This window comes from Micromesistius poutassou (genome assembly GCF_964030765.1).
Source record: "Micromesistius poutassou genome assembly, chromosome: 9".
In the NCBI taxonomy this organism is placed as follows: domain Eukaryota; kingdom Metazoa; phylum Chordata; class Actinopteri; order Gadiformes; family Gadidae; genus Micromesistius; species Micromesistius poutassou.
Window position 1 is genome coordinate 19753710 of NC_140279.1, and position 20775 is coordinate 19774484.

The 20775-nt window shown below is 46.7% G+C and overlaps 1 protein-coding gene across 10 annotated transcripts in view; it reads left to right on the plus strand.

The window, feature by feature from the left end:
• dock7 (dedicator of cytokinesis 7) overlaps window positions 1–20775 on the plus strand; it is a 53777-nt gene that overhangs the window by 20524 nt on the left and 12478 nt on the right. For 3 of the 10 annotated variants that reach the window (XM_084472589.1, XM_084472591.1, XM_084472596.1), the window contains 21 exons: window positions 828–945; window positions 1108–1178; window positions 3026–3164; window positions 3584–3685; window positions 3977–4063; window positions 4829–5060; window positions 5687–5851; window positions 8067–8096; window positions 8591–8760; window positions 12541–12630; window positions 13793–13888; window positions 14410–14550; window positions 14972–15085; window positions 15310–15477; window positions 15950–16089; window positions 16411–16580; window positions 17376–17548; window positions 17797–17979; window positions 18417–18576; window positions 18836–18932; window positions 19835–19852. In XM_084472589.1, the coding sequence (XP_084328715.1) occupies window positions 828–945; window positions 1108–1178; window positions 3026–3164; window positions 3584–3685; window positions 3977–4063; window positions 4829–5060; window positions 5687–5851; window positions 8067–8096; window positions 8591–8760; window positions 12541–12630; window positions 13793–13888; window positions 14410–14550; window positions 14972–15085; window positions 15310–15477; window positions 15950–16089; window positions 16411–16580; window positions 17376–17548; window positions 17797–17979; window positions 18417–18576; window positions 18836–18932; window positions 19835–19852 (2664 nt within the window). Of the gene's footprint in view, window positions 1–827; window positions 946–1107; window positions 1179–3025; window positions 3165–3583; window positions 3686–3976; window positions 4064–4828; window positions 5061–5686; window positions 5852–8066; window positions 8097–8590; window positions 8761–10337; window positions 10431–12540; window positions 12631–13792; window positions 13889–14409; window positions 14551–14971; window positions 15086–15309; window positions 15478–15949; window positions 16090–16410; window positions 16581–17375; window positions 17549–17796; window positions 17980–18416; window positions 18577–18835; window positions 18933–19834; window positions 19853–20775 lie in introns of all 10 variants that reach the window. The other 7 variants (XM_084472597.1, XM_084472593.1, XM_084472592.1 and 4 more) reach the window with 7 other exon arrangements.

Below are 20775 nucleotides of genomic sequence, written 5' to 3' on the forward strand. Positions count from 1 at the left end.
CAGCATACCTTTTTATGACCTGCTTTTTACCGTCCACGGCCAGCTTTAGTAGTGCTGTCTCTCTCTGACCCAACTCATTTTCAGAGGATTTAGGTCACATCCGCCTCGCTGCAAATGATTGACAGGTCACTCTTCCTTCTGCCAATCAGAGGACAGAGGATTGAATGTACACACTGGCTGTGATGTAACCATTCCCTCTGACGCTAAACCAGAGCAGTTTCACTCCAAAAAGAGTTGGATGACCGAGGGAGAGCTATATTACACCCCATGATATTGCTTCTAGTAGTGAGACATTGGCTACATAATGACTGCATTCATACAGTCAAATGTTCCAGATTCAGCACAGTAATCACACTCTACTAAATACATGCATTTGTGTTTACAATATCGGAAGGGTCTACAAAAACGTCTATCTCTTGCAATTTCACACAGTGAGGATACTGTTTCAGTGAATATATTTTTTAATTGTTTTCCCTCCGATACCCTGTGTGTTCACATTAAACTAAACAAACGAAATGAGCTTTAATTAGCGATGCATTCAATCATTCACATAGGGCAACTTGGAAGTTAGAACAGCCAAAGTGTAGTGTGAAAATAACACTTATATTCATAATGGTTGCATTTCATTTAATGTTCTTTAAAAGCCGAATAGGCCATAGTGGATGAAAACTAAAGTTAGTTATATTCCAGAAGCTAACTGGATAAATGATTTTTCATATTGAGCCTTTTCAATATGGATTACCCAGGGCTATATATTTTTGCAGTTTATTTTACATAATTGGTATCGTTTTCTTTCATATAATTTTCTCTTCATGCTTCTCCCTCAGGAACCTGTTGTACGTGAATCCGCAGAGCCTGAATTTCGCCAATCGCCAAGGCTCTGCACGAAACATCACTGTGAAAGTGCAGTTCATGAACGGGGAGGATCCCAGTAATGCATTGTCGGTACGCCAACTGTGATTTGTATTTCTGGTTTATTTCTGTTGAGGTGGTGGTTGTAGCAGCTATCTTGCTAGTGTGCTTCACATGTTGTTTATGGGGATGATTTCAAGCTGTCCTCCGGCCTTCTGTCCTCTGTTTGACATCTTGATGTTTCTCATCCATAAGGTGATATTCGGCAAGTCCAGTTGTGCAGATTTCTATAAGGAGGCCTACACTTCTGTGGTCTACCATAACAGGTAAGTTCTTCATGTTTTAAAGGATGTGCTTTGTGACTAATCCTTTACATAACAATCTATTTGCTTTTGGACGACGCAGCTTTGGAAAGGTGTGTGAGCGCGGTCCTTTCTGTTCTCTCTGGCCTAACTTCATTGCCATGATCGGTCGGGCTATGAAACAATTCCTGTCTCATTGAATAATCCTCTTATTCAAGTCTTATTTGACAATGTGTTATGAGTTTATGCTGCTGTGGACAGTATTCCAAATGATCCTGGCTTACATTTCTGGGGAAATTGGTGTAGTGTGTGTAGAAAAATATCACGGCTACTGATGGCCAACAGCTTCTAACCAGATCAACCCCAAGAGTGAATTCTGTTCCTCACTCGCTCGTTTACCTCTAGTGTACTTCCTGCACCGCATCTCTCCAGGTTCACCCCGCCCGCCATGTCCTTGACTCCATCTTTTATATAGGGACTCAGGGCTCTGTAATATTTTATCACTTCTATTAGCTTTTTATTTTTTTTACGACACCCAGTGGCCTGCCATCCGTCACCCAAGGGTCAGACCTTGAAGGTTAAAGTTAATCAACCTGTTCTCTAGGAGTATGGTGTGACCAACCCGTCCCATTAGAAAGTGTTCTCCTCCTCCGGCCGCCCAGTCCACCGCTCCTGTTTCCTGTCCGTTATGGTCAACCGTTTGCCTCTGAATTGGCCCAATATTTCTCTTGGGCCATTTCCCCAGGCTAAACCTAAATCTTTTTGCCGGTAGGTAAAGGCCTGGGTTCTAGTGGTTGTCCGTGTGTTAAGGTTCTGTTAAAGTGTCACTGGTCCAGGATGACGGGCCATACCTATTGGATCCATACAGCTCAAGAAGAGAGAAAACACAGATCAAGTTAAATGAGGAATTGTTCGCTAAGAGTTGATAATTTAGAAATTGTTTAGAAATGTTCTCTGTCCAGCCAATAATCTGTTCTCTTTTCCATGGGACATGGGGGGGGAAGAAGGTTACTTGTGGTGTTCCTTTGAAAGATATTGTCCCCTTGAGGAAACTTACTTTCCTCTGCTCTTGTTCAAACTCTCATTTTTGAAGTCTCAAAGAGCTGCTTGTGACCTTGTTTGAAACTGAAGAAGAAAGAGAATCTTCTGTGTTTGTGTGCCTTGACCTGCGGACTGAGATGGTCTCTCTATGGGACCGTAGAACGGGTTATGTAATGCAGCTCTGACAGGCTGTAACAATAGCCATTTGCTCCGCTTTGTTGACTACAAATCCCATGTTATAAATAGAGCGGGCCATAAATGGATGCAATTGTTGGATATTTTTTGCTAACTTGTCTGTCGTCAACTGGCTGGGGAAACTTCATGTATTCTTGCCATGATGATAAAATGATCATGCAAATTTTGCCTGCAGTGAAAAAGTTCTGCTTGAGTACAAAGGTTGTATCCATTAGTTATATTTTATACTTTATTTACTAAAACACTAAATTAAATGCATCTCAATTAGCATCAGTGCACAATATAAACCCTCTGAATTGAGGAACACGTTTATTTTCTCCTCTGAAAATGTTTGGCAAAAGGAAACTCTGGTGGACTTGTCAGCTAAGCAGTGCAGCTGTCTGCATGTGCATCATGACGTAGACATGTACTTGTAGTCTAACAACCAAACCTCGTGTTTTAGGGTGGGGGCGTGTCACATATTTTTGCATTGGGGTAGACGGCTGAAAACACAATGGTCATATTTTCTGATGGCACCTCAGAATGTACAGTAGAACACTGTTTATGTGTATTGTGAAGGCAGGACCATTTGAAGTAACAACCTTTAGTAAAGAACAGAGTTTCCCCGTCCTATTCATGCTGATCCTAACCACCAGGTCCCCAGACTTCCACGACGAAATCAAGATCAAGCTGCCGGCGAGTCTGTCGGACCACCACCACATCCTCTTCACCTTCTATCACGTCAGCTGTCAGCAGAAGCAGAACACACCGCTGGAGACCCCCGTCGGATACACGGTAGGGGCCACAGCCCCCCGCTCACACCAAGCTAGCCCATGGGGCTCCCTGAATATGTGCTACTCACACTAGATAGATGGATCAGTGGACATGTAGGCAGCCACTAGCATACATCAAATAATAAACATCAGTACACCCAACATTATCTTTTCAAATAAAAGCCTGTATAATGGTAAATAGATAAATATATATGTATTACAATTATTGGCAACTACAATATGGCTGGGAATATGGCAACATAACTTGTAACTTGTATGTTGTATACTTTCTATGCCGCTATATTGCCTACTCATTTACCCCCTATGTGAGTTTGTATACGAGTTTACCTTTTTTTGTTGAATTTTGACCATTGCTGTCGTTTGCATTTGAATGTCAGGAGGTTTAATTGTGCTCCTCCTGTGACTGTTCCGTCCTCCCAGTGGATCCCCATGCTGCAGAGTGGGAGGCTGCGCACCGGACACTTCTGCCTGCCTGTGTCTCTGGAGAAGCCCCCGCAGTCCTACTCTGTCCTCTCCCCCGACGTAAGACGCGTGAAAGTTTAGTGGATATTAATCTGGCAGATATCTATTTGATATGTGGTGAACTGTATGTGGTGGTGAAGCTGTGTATGATATGCATCACGCTTCTCAATATAACCGACTTGTTTGTTTTGGTCTGGGGTCAAAAATCCCAAGAATAAAGTATAGCTGTCAGCAGTCACAATATTTCCATCCAAAAATACAAATTTTTCGTTCATTTTTCGAGGCTTCATTTGAGTTCTCTTTCGAGCCATACAAGTGGATCTCCGTTCTTACATCTTGTGTCCATGCCAGGTTGCACTGCCGGGGATGAAGTGGGTGGACAACCATCGTGGTGTGTTCAACGTGGAGGTGGTGGCGGTGTCTGCCATCCACACACAGGTAGTTCCCCTCTTCGCGTATCGGTTGTGCAACACAAATCTCCCTTCACTGAGGTTCAAGCTAGGACAACAGTTTTCTGGCAGTAGTTTCAGAAGAATGAATTTCCCTGCCATTTGCATTTTTTCATATGTGTACACGTTTGGTTTTCTCGTCGTTCTTCCCTTCTGCAGGGTCAGTATCAAGCGATTTTCACTATATTTTCCTGTCTAGCTAAACTGCTAGAGCTTGGAATTAACATTGCCAGGGTTAGCGATTCGATTCCCACTGGTGCCCCCCCTGCTCAAAATGTGTTTACCCACGTTTTCAAAGGGTCTACCAAATGGCCTATCTTCATATTTGAGGTCCCCACCGTCTATGTGGTGGAGCAGATGGACTGGATTCCTGTACACTTCCTGCATCTGGCCGCTTCTGCTGACCCGATGTAACCATGGCGATTAGCGTTGCTTTCGTTTCTACGTTTCGGAGATGCACAACTTTATTTTGTTCTGGTTAGTTCTTGTTAACATTAGGGTTCAGGTTTTTACAGGTCTGCCATTCTTTTTACATTCATGCGGTTGAACAGAACAGAACATAGTTGATTCAAATGACTACTGGAGAATACACTATAGTGCCCTCTGTAGGAGGCTACCATTATTAGATCGATTTTTGACTCAACCTGTTAATATAAGTATTATAGAAAATAATCTCTGTTCTAATATGAGTCAGATTTAGTTTTGGCCCGTCCCTGCTCTCACCCCGTCCTGACCCCCTCCGTCTGCCCCCCAGGACCAGTACCTGGACAAGTTCTTTGCGTTGGTGCACGCCCTGGACGAACACATGTTCCCGGTGAGGATCGGGGACATGCGCATCATGGAGAACAACCTGGAGGCGGAGCTTAAGAGCAGCATCGCGGCGCTCAGCTCCTCCCAGCTGGAGCCCGTTGTTCGATTCCTCCACCTGCTGCTGGACAAGCTGGTGCTGATGGTGGTGCGGCCGCCGGTGATCGCAGGGCAGATAGGTGATTAGTATTATTATAGTAATATAATTAGTATTGTATTCACTGAGGAGTGGGATTCAGTTTACACACAAGGGCAACAGAGGAAAGACAAACTATAATTCATTAAAAATAAAGTGCGATGATCACAGCGACCCATACGGTCCAGTCCCACGACCCTTTAAATCGTCTCAAATGTCCACAGGAAATAAAATAATTGTTCTTCCCGAAAGAAAATGTAAAAACAAACGAGAGTATCGATGGCGTGATGTAAAAGCCATCCAATTGAGAAGGACAAAACTGCTTACTGCTACTTATTTATTTGAATTAGTAATTGAGGGAAAACTCTAGGATCCTGAGCCCCTTAACTTCCGCCTGCCAGGTTGTGTGGTGAGCAAACCGCTACACAGAGCAGAGGAAACGCCCGCTCCTCAGCGCTGTGTTGACATTGTACGCCTCTAGGCCTGGCTAATGAAACGCTAACAGCCCCACGGCAATGACTAACATACTATTTCCATTTGTTGCCGGGTGTTAACTTAAATATGTTCACTAGATATGCCTAGATATATTTGTATGTCTGTGATTCCTCTCGTAATCTGGCCTCTGTCTGTCTGTCTGTCTGTCTGTCTGTCTGTCTGTCTGTGGTGCAGTGAACCTGGGCCAGGCTTCCTTCGAGGTCATGGCGTCAGTGGTCAACCGGCTCCATAAGTACCTGGACAGCAGCCAGGACATGCACGGCCGCAACAGCCTCCTGTCCTCCTACATCACCTACGTCTTCCGCCTGCCACACACAGACCCCAACTCACCCTCCCCGGGTAGGCTAGCCCCCGTCCCAACTGCCCACCCCCGACCACACCCTCCCCCTGCTCACATCCCGTTTATTTCCCTTCTGATGTCTTTTGATTTGGTTTCTCTCCACTCACTTGTCGCTCCCCGCGGCTCTGGGGTGCGTTTCCCAAAACAGTCAGGAAGTTAGCATTTTGACGACTTATTACTGAGCCCAGTTGTACGATGCAGCAGCCCAAGTACCAGTGTTTCCCAAAAGTCTCCAGCTAACATAGCAATACGTAGCTGACCTCCGTCCATAGTGAACAGATGTTTATCATCAGCTAATACACAGTGAACAGATGTTTATCATCAGCTAATACACAGTGAACAGATGTTTATCATCAGCTAATACACAGTGAACAGATGTTTATCATCAGCTAATACACAGTGAACAGATGTTTATCATCAGCTAATACACAGTGAACAGATGTTTATCATCAGCTAATACACAGTGAACAGATGTTTATCATCAGCTAATACACAGTGAACAGATGTTTATCATCAGCTAATACACAGTGAACAGATGTTTATCATCAGCTAATACACAGTGAACAGATGTTTATCATCAGCTAATACACAGTGAACAGATGTTTATCATCAGCTAATACACAGTGAACAGATGTTTATCATCAGCTAATACACAGTGAACAGATGTTTATCATCAGCTAATACACAGTGAACAGATGTTTATCATCAGCTAATACACAGTGAACAGATGTTTATCATCAGCTAATACACAGTGAACAGATGTTTATCATCAGCTAATACACAGTGAACAGATGTTTATCATCAGCTAATACACAGTGAACAGATGTTTATCATCAGCTAATACACAGTGAACAGATGTTTATCATCAGCTAATACACAGTGAACAGATGTTTATCATAAGCTAATACACAGTGAACAGATGTTTATCATCAGCTAATACACAGTGAACAGATGTTTATCATCAGCTAATACACAGTGAACAGATGTTTATCATCAGCTAATACACAGTGAACAGATGTTTATCATCAGCTAATACACAGTGAACAGATGTTTATCATCAGCTAATACACAGTGAACAGATGTTTATCATCAGCTAATACACAGTGAACAGATGTTTATCATCAGCTAATACACAGTGAACAGATGTTTATCATCAGCTAATACACAGTGAACAGATGTTTATCATCAGCTAATACACAGTGAACAGATGTTTATCATCAGCTAATACACAGTGAACAGATGTTTTCTGAAGGCAGAGTTCAGAGTTACTCTGAGGCATTCAATCATTCACAGGTGGAAGCCTCACAAACTTTGATATTTAGACTACATGCTTGTTATATAGTTGTGGTTAATATTCACCAACTTGATTGTGTCTAGCCTACCTATCCTTTGTATCAACATTAGAAACAATTTCGGAAATAATTGTTTGTTTGGAAAAAACGTCACACAAATTTTTAATGACACTGGCTCAAGCCCTGCCAGATGCGTCTTGTTTCCTCAGTTCTAATGACATATTTTAGATGTTTGAAGTCTGTCGATCTCTTAACAGTACCTATATTCCTATATTTGCCTCCTACAATATTTTGATAGCCTAGTCAGCCACAACACATCTTGTGTTGTTGCTGCAGTGGATGCTTGTTTCTTGATACAGGCCTAGTCTATTTTTTAATTTTATTTTAAATTTTAGGCTATCACTGAATCACTTCTCTAAAACAGGGTTGTTAAAGAAAATATTTGTGAGCCATTAAATGTCCAGTGATGTTCCACCCCCTAACATTTGGATGCGGTACTGCACTAACTCGGAATGCTAATGCCGTAAAAAAGACAAAGAAGACTGAAATCGGTCACGTGACCATGAATATCCAGGAAGCATGTGGCATAATATGGACCTACAACAGCCCTAGAGCCGTTAAATCATTTAGCTTTTCACTATGGGAGTAATAAGGACTCAGGCCAGACTATGTTGTGGGGAGTCAGGAAGCCTTACCTTACCTAGTACTATGGAGTTTAATAACTTCAGAGCTTCCTATGTAGGTGAAATGGTTTTGGGAAACACTTTCCTATGCTTTTGGGAAACGACCCCCAGGCTCGCCCCACAGCGCTCATGTTTCTTTCCTCATATTTATTTACTTCTCGTGTTCTTTTTTCCGTTTGTCGTTCTGTTTTTCCTTCTTTCTTTATTTCCCCACCCTCCTCCACTTGTTTTCCGCATAGCCAACACAGACACAAGCACCGACGCAACAGGTACCTTATACACCTCCCCCTTTATTGATCTTTATCCTGCTGCATTTCTAAATCATTGCTCCTCAGGTAAAGTGAGTATTATGTTGTTATAGTATTTCCAAATGTACTTGCGAGGTTATTGCTAGGGAAATCCATCAATGGTTAAATCATGTTTGAGATAAAAAGTAGACTCTCATCCGTCTGCGTCTCACTAACGCTATGATGTTAGATCAGCGAAATCAGGTTGACATGGGCGGCAAGGTAGCACAGTCCGCTAGTGCGCTAACCACGCAGGCAATACGCCTTGTAGCCACCCAGGTTCGAGTCCAACCTGCTATGGTCTCTCTTCACGGCCCTGGTCATAAAGGCACATTAAGCCCCTCAAAGCCCATATATATATATTTCACAATAGCGTTGATTGTGTTGGCTGTGAAATGTTTAGAGAACTGAAACGATCTGTCCTGCTGCGTCCTGGTCACCACGCGCCCTGTCGCCTCCTCTTGGTCGGCGCTCAGGGCCGGGGGCGCTCGGGGGCTCGGTCCACTACGCCACCATGGCCCGCTCGGCGGTCCGCCCGGCCAGCCTCAACCTCAACCGCTCCCGCAGCCTCAGCAACAGCAACCCGGACATCTCGGGCACGCCCACCTCCCCCGACGACGAGGTCCGCTCCATCATCGGCAGCAAGGTGGGCGTTCTTTACCCGGGTGGGCCGGCGGCCGGGTGCGTGCGCTCAGCCCTCGCTGGTGTTGCTTTAGGGAGTGGTAGGTCTTGTACTCAACACGCAGGGCGCAGGGCTGCAGTCAACCATTGTTTTCATAGTTGAGTCATCTGAACAATTATTTTTGTTTGATTCATCATTTAGTTGATAAAATGTCTGAAATGATAGCAAATGCTGTCCAAAGGTTGTCCCAAAAATGTCAAGCCAAGAAAATGATTTATTTATAATGATCCATGAAGCAAATACTTGAATTGAACTGCACCACAAAGCAGCAAATGTTTGTTATTTGTACTTGATAAATGTAAAACGATTAATGGACTGTTAAAATGAGATAGATGAATGTTCTCCCGTTCGACCGATGGGCCAATCAGCTGATGGTGGTCATCCGACGGGGGATTCCTATTGGACGTTGTTCCAATAGGAAGCCCGCTCTGTGTTGATTCTGGACCCCGGCCAACCACAGGCTACCTGAGTGCATTTCTCGGGGTGCTTTCAGGCCAACGCATTAAAATGCTGGCGTTAATATATTCCTGGATCTGATTGGGCTGAATTAGTGGATCCTAGCTATGTGTGCATTGCAAACATCCTTCCAGGCATTTATCGGATGCATGCATCACAAAGGCCATGGTGCCAAGTCTGAAGTCCAGCCCGGGCAAAGTCAGGGGTGGATGTACATAGTGAGGACGTGCAAGCCCTGTACTTCACAACGACAAACATCAGCCAGGACAGATTATCTTCCTAACCGCTGTTACAGCAACCTCACACACACACACACACACACACACACACACACACACACACACACACACACACACACACACACACACACACACACACACACACACACACACACACACACACACACACACACACACACACACACACAGCCAAGGAGGGGAGAGTATGCTAGTCAGAACTTTATTTGGTGGTGTTACAGTCAGCTTGTGCATTACATAATAAAGACAGTTTTATGCCTGTTCGATAAACAATCTGCCCAGGCTATGCATAGGCGAATATTTCTTCAAAATGCTGATTTTTGCATTCTGTCATATATTTTATTTTAATATTTTTCCTCCCAGAAGCACTTCTGTGTATCATGTATTTGACCTACTAACTACTGAATAACTACTAACTGATGCGTGGTGTGATAAGGGTCCTCCCTAACTTCTAACATCTAACCATCTAACTAGTGCCATGGCTGTCCCCTCTGCCTCTACTGCACTGAAACATGCCCTCTTCTACCCTTTCTGCGAGGCTGTGATTCACCACATAAGAGGGGGAACCAGGGCGATGCCCCCCCCCACCCGTACCCGTACCCTACCCTACCCTACCTCTCTTGTGATGATGGCCAGATCCTCTGAATCCACCATCGTTTGATGTTTCTAATGGAGCCCTGTACTGTCTGCCCTGAACACTGTGAATGTCTTATGATTTACCTTTCTTACCTGTGGTTGTTGTCCCCCCCCTCTCCTCTGTTCTGCTCGTTTGGTTCCCTTGCCTCTCTGCCTGTGACCTTTGACCCCCTGGCGCCCTGCCCACGCTAGGGCCTAGACCGCTCCAACTCTTGGGTGAACACCATGGGCTGTAAGGGGGCTCCCTGGGGAACCGGCCCTGGGTCCGCTCCAGAAACCATACAGGTTGTTCCACTAAATGCCCCCACCTGTCCTCCCTATACTTTAGTTGCTTAGCTACGCACACAAAACTCACGGCAGTCTCATTTAGGGGAAGGATACCGGGACATTTTCACATTTTGGTGACTCGCGGTCATGTCGTCACGCTCTCTCTGTAAACACTCAGCGACCCACATTCTGTCCTTGGCTAGGCAGCAATTTAATTCCAAATATGCGCAATGTTGTGCAAAAACTCCAGCCTGTCAGGGTAACATCTACGCTCTCTTCGCCCTGGTTGGCTACAGTTGGAAGAAAAACTAATTATAATCCAAAAATCCTTCTGTGCACATTTCTGTCAATCTTTTAACATCATTATTCTTTCCATTTCGGATACAAACTGTTTGCTCCATAGATTGCTACAGTTGGGCACCGCCATTGTTTTCCTAATGAGACGATGGCACTGCTTGTTTAGACATGAACTAAAACAGCTTTCTGCTCAGTGCACATTGATCCTCACAGAGTGTGAACCCACGGTATCAGGATGGTCCTGCTCAAGACAACCACAGGCCAAACCATGAGAACCAAAATGTGACAATGCCACCGCGTCTACACCCAAGAGCATAGCGCTCCCATGATCCCTCCATGAGCCCTCACATGATCCCTCAGGCCCCATGGGCGTCACAGCCGCCTCCATGACTTATCATCTGCTCACCTGTGGTGTGGTCACCTCCCACACTCGCCCCCCCCCCCCCCCTTCCCACCCAATATCATGTAGTCCACATCCATTCATCATAGTTTACATCATCCCTTCATCACTGCAAATGTCCTAGTCATGGATGAAAGTGTTCCATAACAGCATACTGTCGTTCTGGTTCTTCCTGCCATACTGTAACACATGAGGTAGTGGAGATGGTGCTTTAATGTCCTTCAGCGGCCATAGTCTTAGGTCATTTCAGCAGATCCCTTTCCCGTCTTCCTTTTACTGTTAACCAGCGTCACAGCTACCTTGTAACCCTGCATGATCTCCTCCTAGCATCATATGGCATGGAGTTCACACTGGCCGGAGGTGTGTGCGTGTGTGTGTGTATGTGTGCGTTGGCTCTTGTGTGCATGTGTTTGTGCCGTTTGCGTACTTCACTTGTCTTGTCTGTGAGTTGCATCGTGTGTATAACACCTATCTAGGAATGTCTTATCTAACATATAAGCAAACAAAAGCCATGTCAACACAGGGGTTCAGCGTACGGTGTAGCTCCGAGCATGAGTTTGCCAGCGAGACCCACTGCTGTGGTTGACATTTGCGGTTGTGTTGTTGTGTAAAGGAAGGCGGTGCTTTGGTAAAAGGACACCACCTGCCTCTTGTCACATTGAGTAAAAGGAGGCCTTGCCTTTCACTGGAATCAGTTCAACTTTTGGGTCGCACTGACGATGCCTTAAAGGGGAGCTGTCAATGCTTGCTGTTTACTATATATGGTCGTCATACGCGTGTTATAAAAATTCGGTCAGGACTCAAATGAACTAAACGTTAGAGCACCAGTGAAAATGTAGAAGCACCAGAATGGGAGGAGCAGTAACAATTTATGTGGATTTGTTTTTCTATATATATATTTTAAGTGTTAATTTAAGAAACTCTTTTTTTATCTTAAATTAACCCTTCAAATCTATTTTTTAAGTATAATAAAAACATTTAATCCCACAATAAAAAAATAACACAACATTTGCTGATGCGCCTATTGACTGAAAACTCAAGTATACGGTCCAACTGTGCACACAAGCGGTGCATGAAGTGGTACTACTATATTAGTAAACAGGTGATGGTCCCTGTGGGTGCAAACTGTAAATAGTAGCACCATGCCTTCAACCTTTCCATTGTCCTATGTGTTTGTCTGATTAATGGCAACGAGGTGTGTGTGTGTGTGTGTGTGTGTGTGTGTGTGTGTGTGTGTGTGTGTGTGTGTGTGTGTGTGTGTGTGTGTGTGTGTGTGTGTGTGTGTGTGTGTGTGTGTGTGTGTGTGTGTGTGTGTGTGTGTGTGTGTGTGTGTGTGTGACCCCAGCAGAAACACCACCAGGTATGCAGAGACCGTCCGCGGTCCTGCTGCTCCTCCACTAACCTTGTTGTTACCATCCATCCCACCCATAGGCCATGGAGCGCTCTGGCAATCGCATGTCTTCGCACACGGAGAGCGCCAGTTTCTTGCAGTCTTTAACAGGAAGATTGCCCACCAAAAAGGTAGAGCCCCCTTGCACCAGGGGAACGGAGCCGCCACCAGCCCCCGGCCCCCCTCCTGTCTGACCTGTGTCTGGTTTGTTTTCCCCTGCTTCCTCTGTCCCGTGCCTTGTCTGGGTCTGCCGTTGTGCGGGCTGATGTTGCGGTGTTCTTTGGTGATTGTGGCGTCTTGGTGATTGTTGCCAAAGGTCAATGCTCTGCTGCCTCTCGCTTTGAATGTGTGACTTGTAATTTGACAGTGCAATGTTTCTTTTTGATGTGATATAATGTCAACGTTTAAACCACTGATTGAATGTGAGCCTGCACACTAAACTGTATATGTATGTACTTCTGCATCCATTTGGGAAAGCTCGAAAGAAACCAAGAAAAAGCACTTTTCCTCTCTTCTGTGGAAATTTGCTTTGCAGATTATAAATTGCTTTGAAACTAAATCACAGATCTCAGAAGACGTATATAATTATGTTGTGAAGCAATTTCTTGAAGAGAATCGTGCATTTTAATGGTTTTGTTAAAGAATCTCGAAGTGCCATGAAAATTGTCCTCATGATTGTTGTGTTTCTTTGCGGTGTTATTGTGAACACTTTTTCAACTTGTTTTTGTCAAACATCTTTGATTGGTGTGAGGAGTCACAGTAGCATAACTATGGGATTAGAATCCTGTCATAATTCAAACCTGTAAAAATAGTTTCAAAGGCCTGTACATCTGTGTTTGAAAAGTCGACGCCTTGTAAAAAAGGTTTTGCCACATTGAAAAAAGAGATTATAGCCTGAAAAAAAGTTTCAAACATCTGCAAACATGATTTTGGGTTCTATTTTTCCTTCTTCATAATTTTCACATAATTCAACATAATCACATAATTTCATCTTTAATATTAAATCGTACAAGATGGTTATTCAGATTTTCAGATTCTAAACATGCTGCGTATCAACAGATGTAAGTGTTTATCGTACTTTTTGCTGCCGGTCAATCGTTGAAGGAACAACACACACCACTCAACATATCGATGGTTACATAACCTCAACAGAGCGATTGATTGACCATGGATGTGTTGTGGGGCAGGACGTCTGGCCTTACCCAGCACTCACCACCCCTCCCTCTTTCCTCCCTGTCCTCCGCTGGGTCCTGGGTCACCGCCGCCCCCTGCCCCTGCCTTCCGGGGCCCCAGCTGTTCCACGAGGAGCTGGCCCTGCAGTGGGTGGTGAGCAGCGGCAGCGTGCGCGAGGGGGCCCTACAGCAGGCCTGGTTCTTCTTTGAGCTCATGGTGAGTACTGGCCCCCAGACATGAGCAGGCTGGTATTACGCAGTAATGCTGACATCTCAGAGCGCTTTGTTCCGCTTGTACCACAGTTGCCAACAAAGTTATGACTTACTTTCATCTATTGCGTTATTCTTTTTTTATCTACTTAATCAGCTGAAAATGAAAATATTCTTTGCTGCGCTTTTAGGCTTTTTTTTTTTTTTCTCCGTTGTCAAGGAAACATATTGTTGATAGAAGTATTTTACCATTGGTTTTAATGTTGAATTTGTAGCGTATTGATTTAGGAACTGTTAATAGGCAGAGGTGTCCCGTTGTTGAAACATAATGCCCCAGTGGAGCGTTCTGGACTCCACTGGGGCATTCACCCGAGCCAATCAGAAACCGTAATCCCGTGCATCATGTGACCGCTGCTGTACCACTGCGGTGCACCGTTGGGGTCACCTGGTCTAGGCGTGCCCTCGCTCCAGCCCCGGGGCGGGGCGTACAGGACGGGCGTGTCTGACCGCAGCCTCTGTGGCCCCCAGGTGAAGAGCATCATCCACCACCTGTACTTCGCCCAGCGCCTGGAGTCGCCTAGGAAGAACCGCTTCCCCGAGCGCTTCATGGACGACATCACCGCGCTGGTCAGCACCATCGCCGGCGACATCGTCTCTCGCTACCAGAAGGTGACCCCTCACGCACGCTGACTGATGACTTCATACTTGTCTTTTGTTTGGGTGCGTTCTGCTGAGGCCCTCCCACCTGTGTGCTGGCTGGTCCTAGCGTTCTACTGAGGCCCTCCCACCTGTGTGCTGGCTGGTCCTAGCGTTCTGCTGAGGCCCTCCCACCTGTGTGCTGGCTGGTCCTTCTTCCCGTTTTTGGTAAAGGCTTTCTACGGAATCAAGGCCGGGCCGGTCTGCAGAGAGCAACAGAATTAACTTTCGGGATTGGGATGGTCTCACACTCACTCTCTCTCTCAAAAATCTGATAACGGACGGCATTCGGCCTATTGGAGACCACCTTGTGTGTGGGTGTGGGTGGAGTCAAGTTTCATATCAACACATCACAACCCGAAATAATGCAGTTGACCGTGTGCCCTGCCACCAGGACCTGGAGCTGGTGGAAAGGCTCAACACCAGCCTGGGCTTCTTCCTCAACGACCTGCTGTCCGTCATGGACCGCGGCTTCGTCTTCAGCCTCATCAAGACCTACTGGAAACAGGTGAGTGCTGCGGGGGTTCGCTTTGTGACTATAAAAGATTGACCATGATATCGATCCATGCAATATGTCTTATGAATCGAAGGCAATAGGTTTTCCAGCTCTCAATGTTGGTCTTATAATATTTTTCTATTTTGTAGCTTGTAGCTATGTTATTGTTGTTTTAATTGAGTATTATTCACTGTTCTGTACTTAGGATGAATGAAGTCCATCTTCTCTTATCTCAGGTGTCCACCAAGCTGTACGCCCAGCAGAACCCCACCCTGCAGTCGCTGCGGCTGGACTTCCTGAGGATCGTGTGCAGCCATGAGCACTACGTCACCCTGAACCTGCCCTGCAGCCTGCTCACCCCGCCCGCGTCCCCCTCCCCCTCCGTCTCCTCCGCCACCTCGCAGGTGATGGTGCAAAGATGGACGTTCATCAAGGGAGGCCTCAACAGCCCCTTGACTCGCTTTTCAACCGTCAATCGCGGTTCACGTAGCAACGTGTCTTAAAGCTGTACGCACACCGGCCCGACGAACAGCTGCACCGCACGGTGTTGAGTGGGCCAGCGCCACGTCAACATCTGCAACCACGCCCACCCGCACGGTGGCGTGTGCTGGTGTTTGTAAGGTCAATGTGCAAGCACCTTAAAACGTCTCTTCTCTTACATCGTGTTTTGTTTGTATTATTGGCGTCTTCACAGATTTCCTTTCCAAATCCAATATTTTTAAATACTTTAACCGTTGACACTCGTCCACCCAAACACCAAAAGCCACCCCCAAGTGTTCTTATTGGGGCTCAGGCAGCGAAGCTGCGAGACAACCGTTGTTTTAGTTGTTTCTTGACTTATTTGTTCTTATTCTTATTTCTTTTTTTACCTTCCAGAGCTCTGGTTTCTCAACGCACGTCCAGGACCAGAAGATAGCCAACATGTTTGAGCTGTCCATCCCGTTCCGGGAGCAGCACTTCATGGCTGGGCTGGTGCTGTCTGAGCTGTCTGTGATCCTGGAGCCCGACAACGAGGCGTGAGTAGCCCCCTGAGGCAGACCATGGAGGAGGGCCACACTACCTCCAGGGCTACAGCAAAGGGCGGGGTTCAGACGGCTGTCACTCTGACAAGCAAGACAATTGCGTTGAGCGATGGCTAGCACCTGCACGGTCGAGATAACAAGCTGAGGACACTGAAGCTGTCAACACCTTGTACACGTGGTCCACAACGGATCCACGCCTTTGTCTTTTGTTCCGGCTCATTTTATCTTCACGAGTCAAGCTGCCCAACGCTTTTGCCGTCCTGGTCGTCCTTCATTCTCTCCCCTTTCTCCCCCCCCCCTCCTCCTCCTCCCCAGCATGTTCGGACTGCACAAGAAGGTGGTGAACGTGGTGCACAACCTCCTGTCCAGCCACGACTCGGACCCGCGCTACGCCGACCCGGAGGTCAAGGCCCGGGTGGCCATGCTCTACCTGCCGCTCATCGGCATCGTCATGGAGGCGCTGCCGCAGCTCCACGACTTCACAGGTGCGGGGTTTACGGCGCTCTGACATTCATTTTAAAGACTTTTCAATTTAGTTCCCAAAGTCACCCGGAGCGCCGGAGCGCTCCGGGTGACTTTGGGAACTAAATTGAAAAGTCTTTAATGTCCCCAAAAATTTGGTTTACAAAACGTAGCCAACACATACAGTAGGTCACAGCAGCTCACAGCTCACAGTAGCGTTACATTAGCTCAGGAGGTGGTGCGGGTCGGCTGGTAACCGCAAGGTTGCTGGTTGGATCCCCGGCTCCTCCTAGCGGAGCGTCGTGGTGTCCCTGAGCGAGACGCCCTCACCCTGACTGCTCCTGACTGCTCCTGACTGCTCCTGACTGCTCCTGACCACGCAGGGCTGTCGCCCTGCGTGGTTGATTCCGCCGTCAGTGTGTGAATGTGTGCATGAATGGGTGAATGTCAGTCAACACTGTAAAGCGCTTTATAAATGAGGACCATTTACAAAAAGACACATAAAAACATGGAGTAATGAATAGATAAGAACATAAATACACATGTAGAACCACCATGCTACAGTACACTGTGCAAAAAAAAAAAATCAAGTGCTGTAACATCCTGTTAGAATAGTTGCACATAGTGTATAACGGAGTGCTCTTACTGTATCATTGTCACCGGGGTGTACAAATAAGGAGGAATGATTTTGGTTTGTGGTTTGTAGAAGAATAGGGCAATAGAGCCACCCACAATCAAAACCAGTCAGCGTTACCATCAGGGTCAGGAGGTCATCGGAGCCCTGCTGTGTGTTCATGTCTGTCTGTTCCTCTGAGCAGAGGCTCATGTCCAGTGGGGTCGCCCAGGCTGCCCACAGGGGGGCGCCGCAGGAGCCTCTGGCGAGGAGGCCGACGGCGACGCCTTGATCAGCCAGACGGTAGCCATGGCGATAGCCGGCACGTCCGCCGCCCCGCCGATGTCCCGGCCCAGCAGCTTCCTGCTAAACACGCAGGTAGTAGACGGAGTAACCACGTTTTTTGGTCCGTAGAGGAAATGAATAGAACAATGGACCAAAGCATATTTAAATTGAATTAACTTGAATGATCGTTGATTTAATTAAAAAAGAATTGAGGCTAGTAAATCTTTATTGTGTTAAATGAAGCCTCAGCACATTGGACCAGAGCAGAGAGAGGTGCGCTGACCCTCTGACCTCCTCCTCCTCCTCCTCCTCCTCCTCCTCCTCCTCCTCCTCCTCCCCAGACGGGCCGTCAGCACGGCACCTTCTCCGCCGAGTCCAGCCGCAGCCTGCTCATCTGCCTGCTGTGGGTGCTGAAGAACGCAGACGAGATGGTGCTGCAGAAGTGGTTCACAGACCTGTCGGTGTCCCAGCTCAACCGCCTGCTGGACCTGCTCTACCTCTGCGTGTCCTGCTTCGAGTACAAGGTAGGAGGGGACAGGTGGCCTCGCCGTGGCTCTGAGACGGGGTTCTGTGGGTGCTTGATCTGATCAGTTTGCTTGGGATTGCTGTGATCGGTTTTGCTGCACTGTAACTTCCACGCCGTCTCCTTTTTATACATTTAATCTAGAAAGGAGTTTTGTTAGCGCTATGCTATGCTGGTTCTCTCTGCGTATCCTCCTACTCACCTGCTTCGCTCGAGAGCTCTGCCGCCAAATAATCCTTTGCCGTGTTTTTTTCCCTCTGCACGCCCTACTGTCTGTCCGTCCATCTGTCGGTCTGTCTGTCTGTCTGTCTGTTTGTCTGTTTGTCTGTTTGTCTGCCCCCCCTCACCCCCCCCCCCCCCCCCCCCCCCCCCCCCCCCCCCCCCCCCCCCGCCCCTGCATCCTACTCCCTCCACCCATCGCTGTGTGTTGGAACCAAGGCCCATGTTGTGTTCACCATGCAGGGCAAGAAGGCCTTTGAGCGCATGAACAGCCTGACCTTTAAGAAGTCCAAGGACATGAAGGCCAAGCTGGAGGAGGCCATACTGGGCAGCATCGGGGCCCGGCAGGAGATGGTGCGACGCAGCCGCGGGCAGCTGGGTGAGCAGCCGGGGGCCGTGGGCGTGTGGGCGGATTAGTGGCGATAGTATGGGGAGGAAATGCACACAATGTCCTGTAGCTGAAGTAACATGGGATGTTGATCATTCAAAAGAACCCAATGTACAATTCGCTCCTCCCACGCCTAAACAGGAATGCTCAGACATTCAGTCCGTCCTCAGTGTCTTGGTAGAGCTTTAGGGGTTTTGTGTGTGTCTATGGTAAACCGTCAATGGTCTGTGTGTGTGTGTGTGTGTGACAGAGAGGAGTCCATCGGGCAGTGCGTTTGGTAGCCAGGAGAACCTTCGCTGGAGGAAGGACATGACCCACTGGAGACAGAACAGCGAGAAGATGGACAAGTACGCTGACTGGTTCTCATCTGTCTCCCGATACAAGCTCCTACACAACTCAGTTATTCACCGTTCATGCATTCGTTCGTTTCATGCATTTTTTTTCCCCCTGGTCTTGGATGTAACCTGAATTGCAACTTCACCGGAAACATGCTTTATACCTATTTTACGATGCTGACACAAGGGATCAACCTTCACTCTTTGAAAAGGTTTCTGGAGCCTTGAGTTCTCCTTCAAACACGAGGGCCTAGGTCACCCTAGAGTAGAGGAGTGTACGCCTTAAGCTCTCCTTCAAACACGAGGGCCTAGGTCACCCTAGAGTAGAGGAGTGTACGCCTTAAGCTCTCCTTCAAACACGCGGGCCTAGGTCACCCTAGAGTAGAGGAGTGTACGCCTTAAGCTCTCCTTCAAACACGAGGGCCTAGGTCACCCTAGAGGAGCAGTGTGTGCCTTAAGCTCTTAGAGGCCGGGCTGTGTGGAGTAACTTCACTTGGGTGAGCTCCAAGTGCAACTTTTCACAGAAAGGAAATCAAGAAGCACTATTTGTAGAGCGGAGATAAGTCTCCCTTATCTTTTCCAATTGTGTTTTACATTACAATGCGGAGTCGCACGTGATATTGAGTTTATTTCCCGTCAAAATATGTGTTTCCCGCTTTGGTTTAGAAACCATCCATCCAAACACAATCATTCCATGCATTACAGATAACTTATTTATCTTTCTTATTTTTCGGTTTTCCCTTCGGAGTGGTGATGGCTTATCATTTTATTAAGGCAACAAGGAATTGCTTGTTCTGATGACGTGTGTGTGTGTGTGTGTGTGTGTGTGTGTGTGTGTGTGTGTGTGTGTGTGTGTGTGTGTGTGTGTGTGTGTGTGTGTGTGTGTGTGTGTGTGTGTGTGTGTGTGTGTGTAGGAGCCACAGATCTATCAGGTATTGTATGGTAAACACAGTGTGCCCTGCTCCCCTTCCGCTTTTTTTAAACCTGCTGAAACGTGGTGCGTTCAATGGCATGTGGGACTTCAGGAGATCGAAAAGGGGGACGAAATCAATTCAACGCATTAGCCTTAAATTTATTGCACAGCCCACTATTTCCACTATTTTTGTCTTATTTCGCTAGGGCCTTACTTTTATATACTTTTTTTTAATACTGACTTCTATGTCCTAAACCTCAGCCCTCTCGGAAAGTGGTTTGACTTTTATGATCATATTCATTTCATCCCTCTTTCGGATTCCTTTCTAACTCCTCATGTACATGAATGTATATCCAGATCGTTTTCCCCATCCCTGGTTGTCCCTCCCTGGCCCTGCCCCTGTTACTGGTGTTTTGGGATTTGAGGTTGGGGTAGCATTGCGTTTGATTGGTTTGTTCTTGTTTTGGGGGCGTGTCTCTTCAGCCTGGGTCTGGTGTGCTGCTTCAGTAATGTGAAGGCTAACGTTGAGTCGTCGTGACCCATAGACAGAACTTCACTACTAAGTGAACTACTATGTGTTTCTCTCAACTGTCATAACATTAACTGCCTACTACTCAACTAAACTTTCCAGTCGTTGGTTATGATGGAAAATGACATTTTAGGGCTGTCTGTGTCTAAAATGCAGTGTGTGTTGCCTGTAGAAATGGTTTGCAATGTGGAGAACCTTACTTCTTTCAAAAGAAAACGCTTAAATACAACGTCAAAACACACCAATGCAGGGGCTTCTGCTGTTCCTCCCAGGAAGTTAGTCTCCTGAATCCTCTTCTGCTGCTGCTCCCTAACCCACCGTCACGGGGAAGTGGTGGCCCAGGGGTTGTTGTGTTGTTAAACCTATTGAGGACGTTGCAGGTTGAGAGACAGTGTCTTGCTGCGTAACAGCAG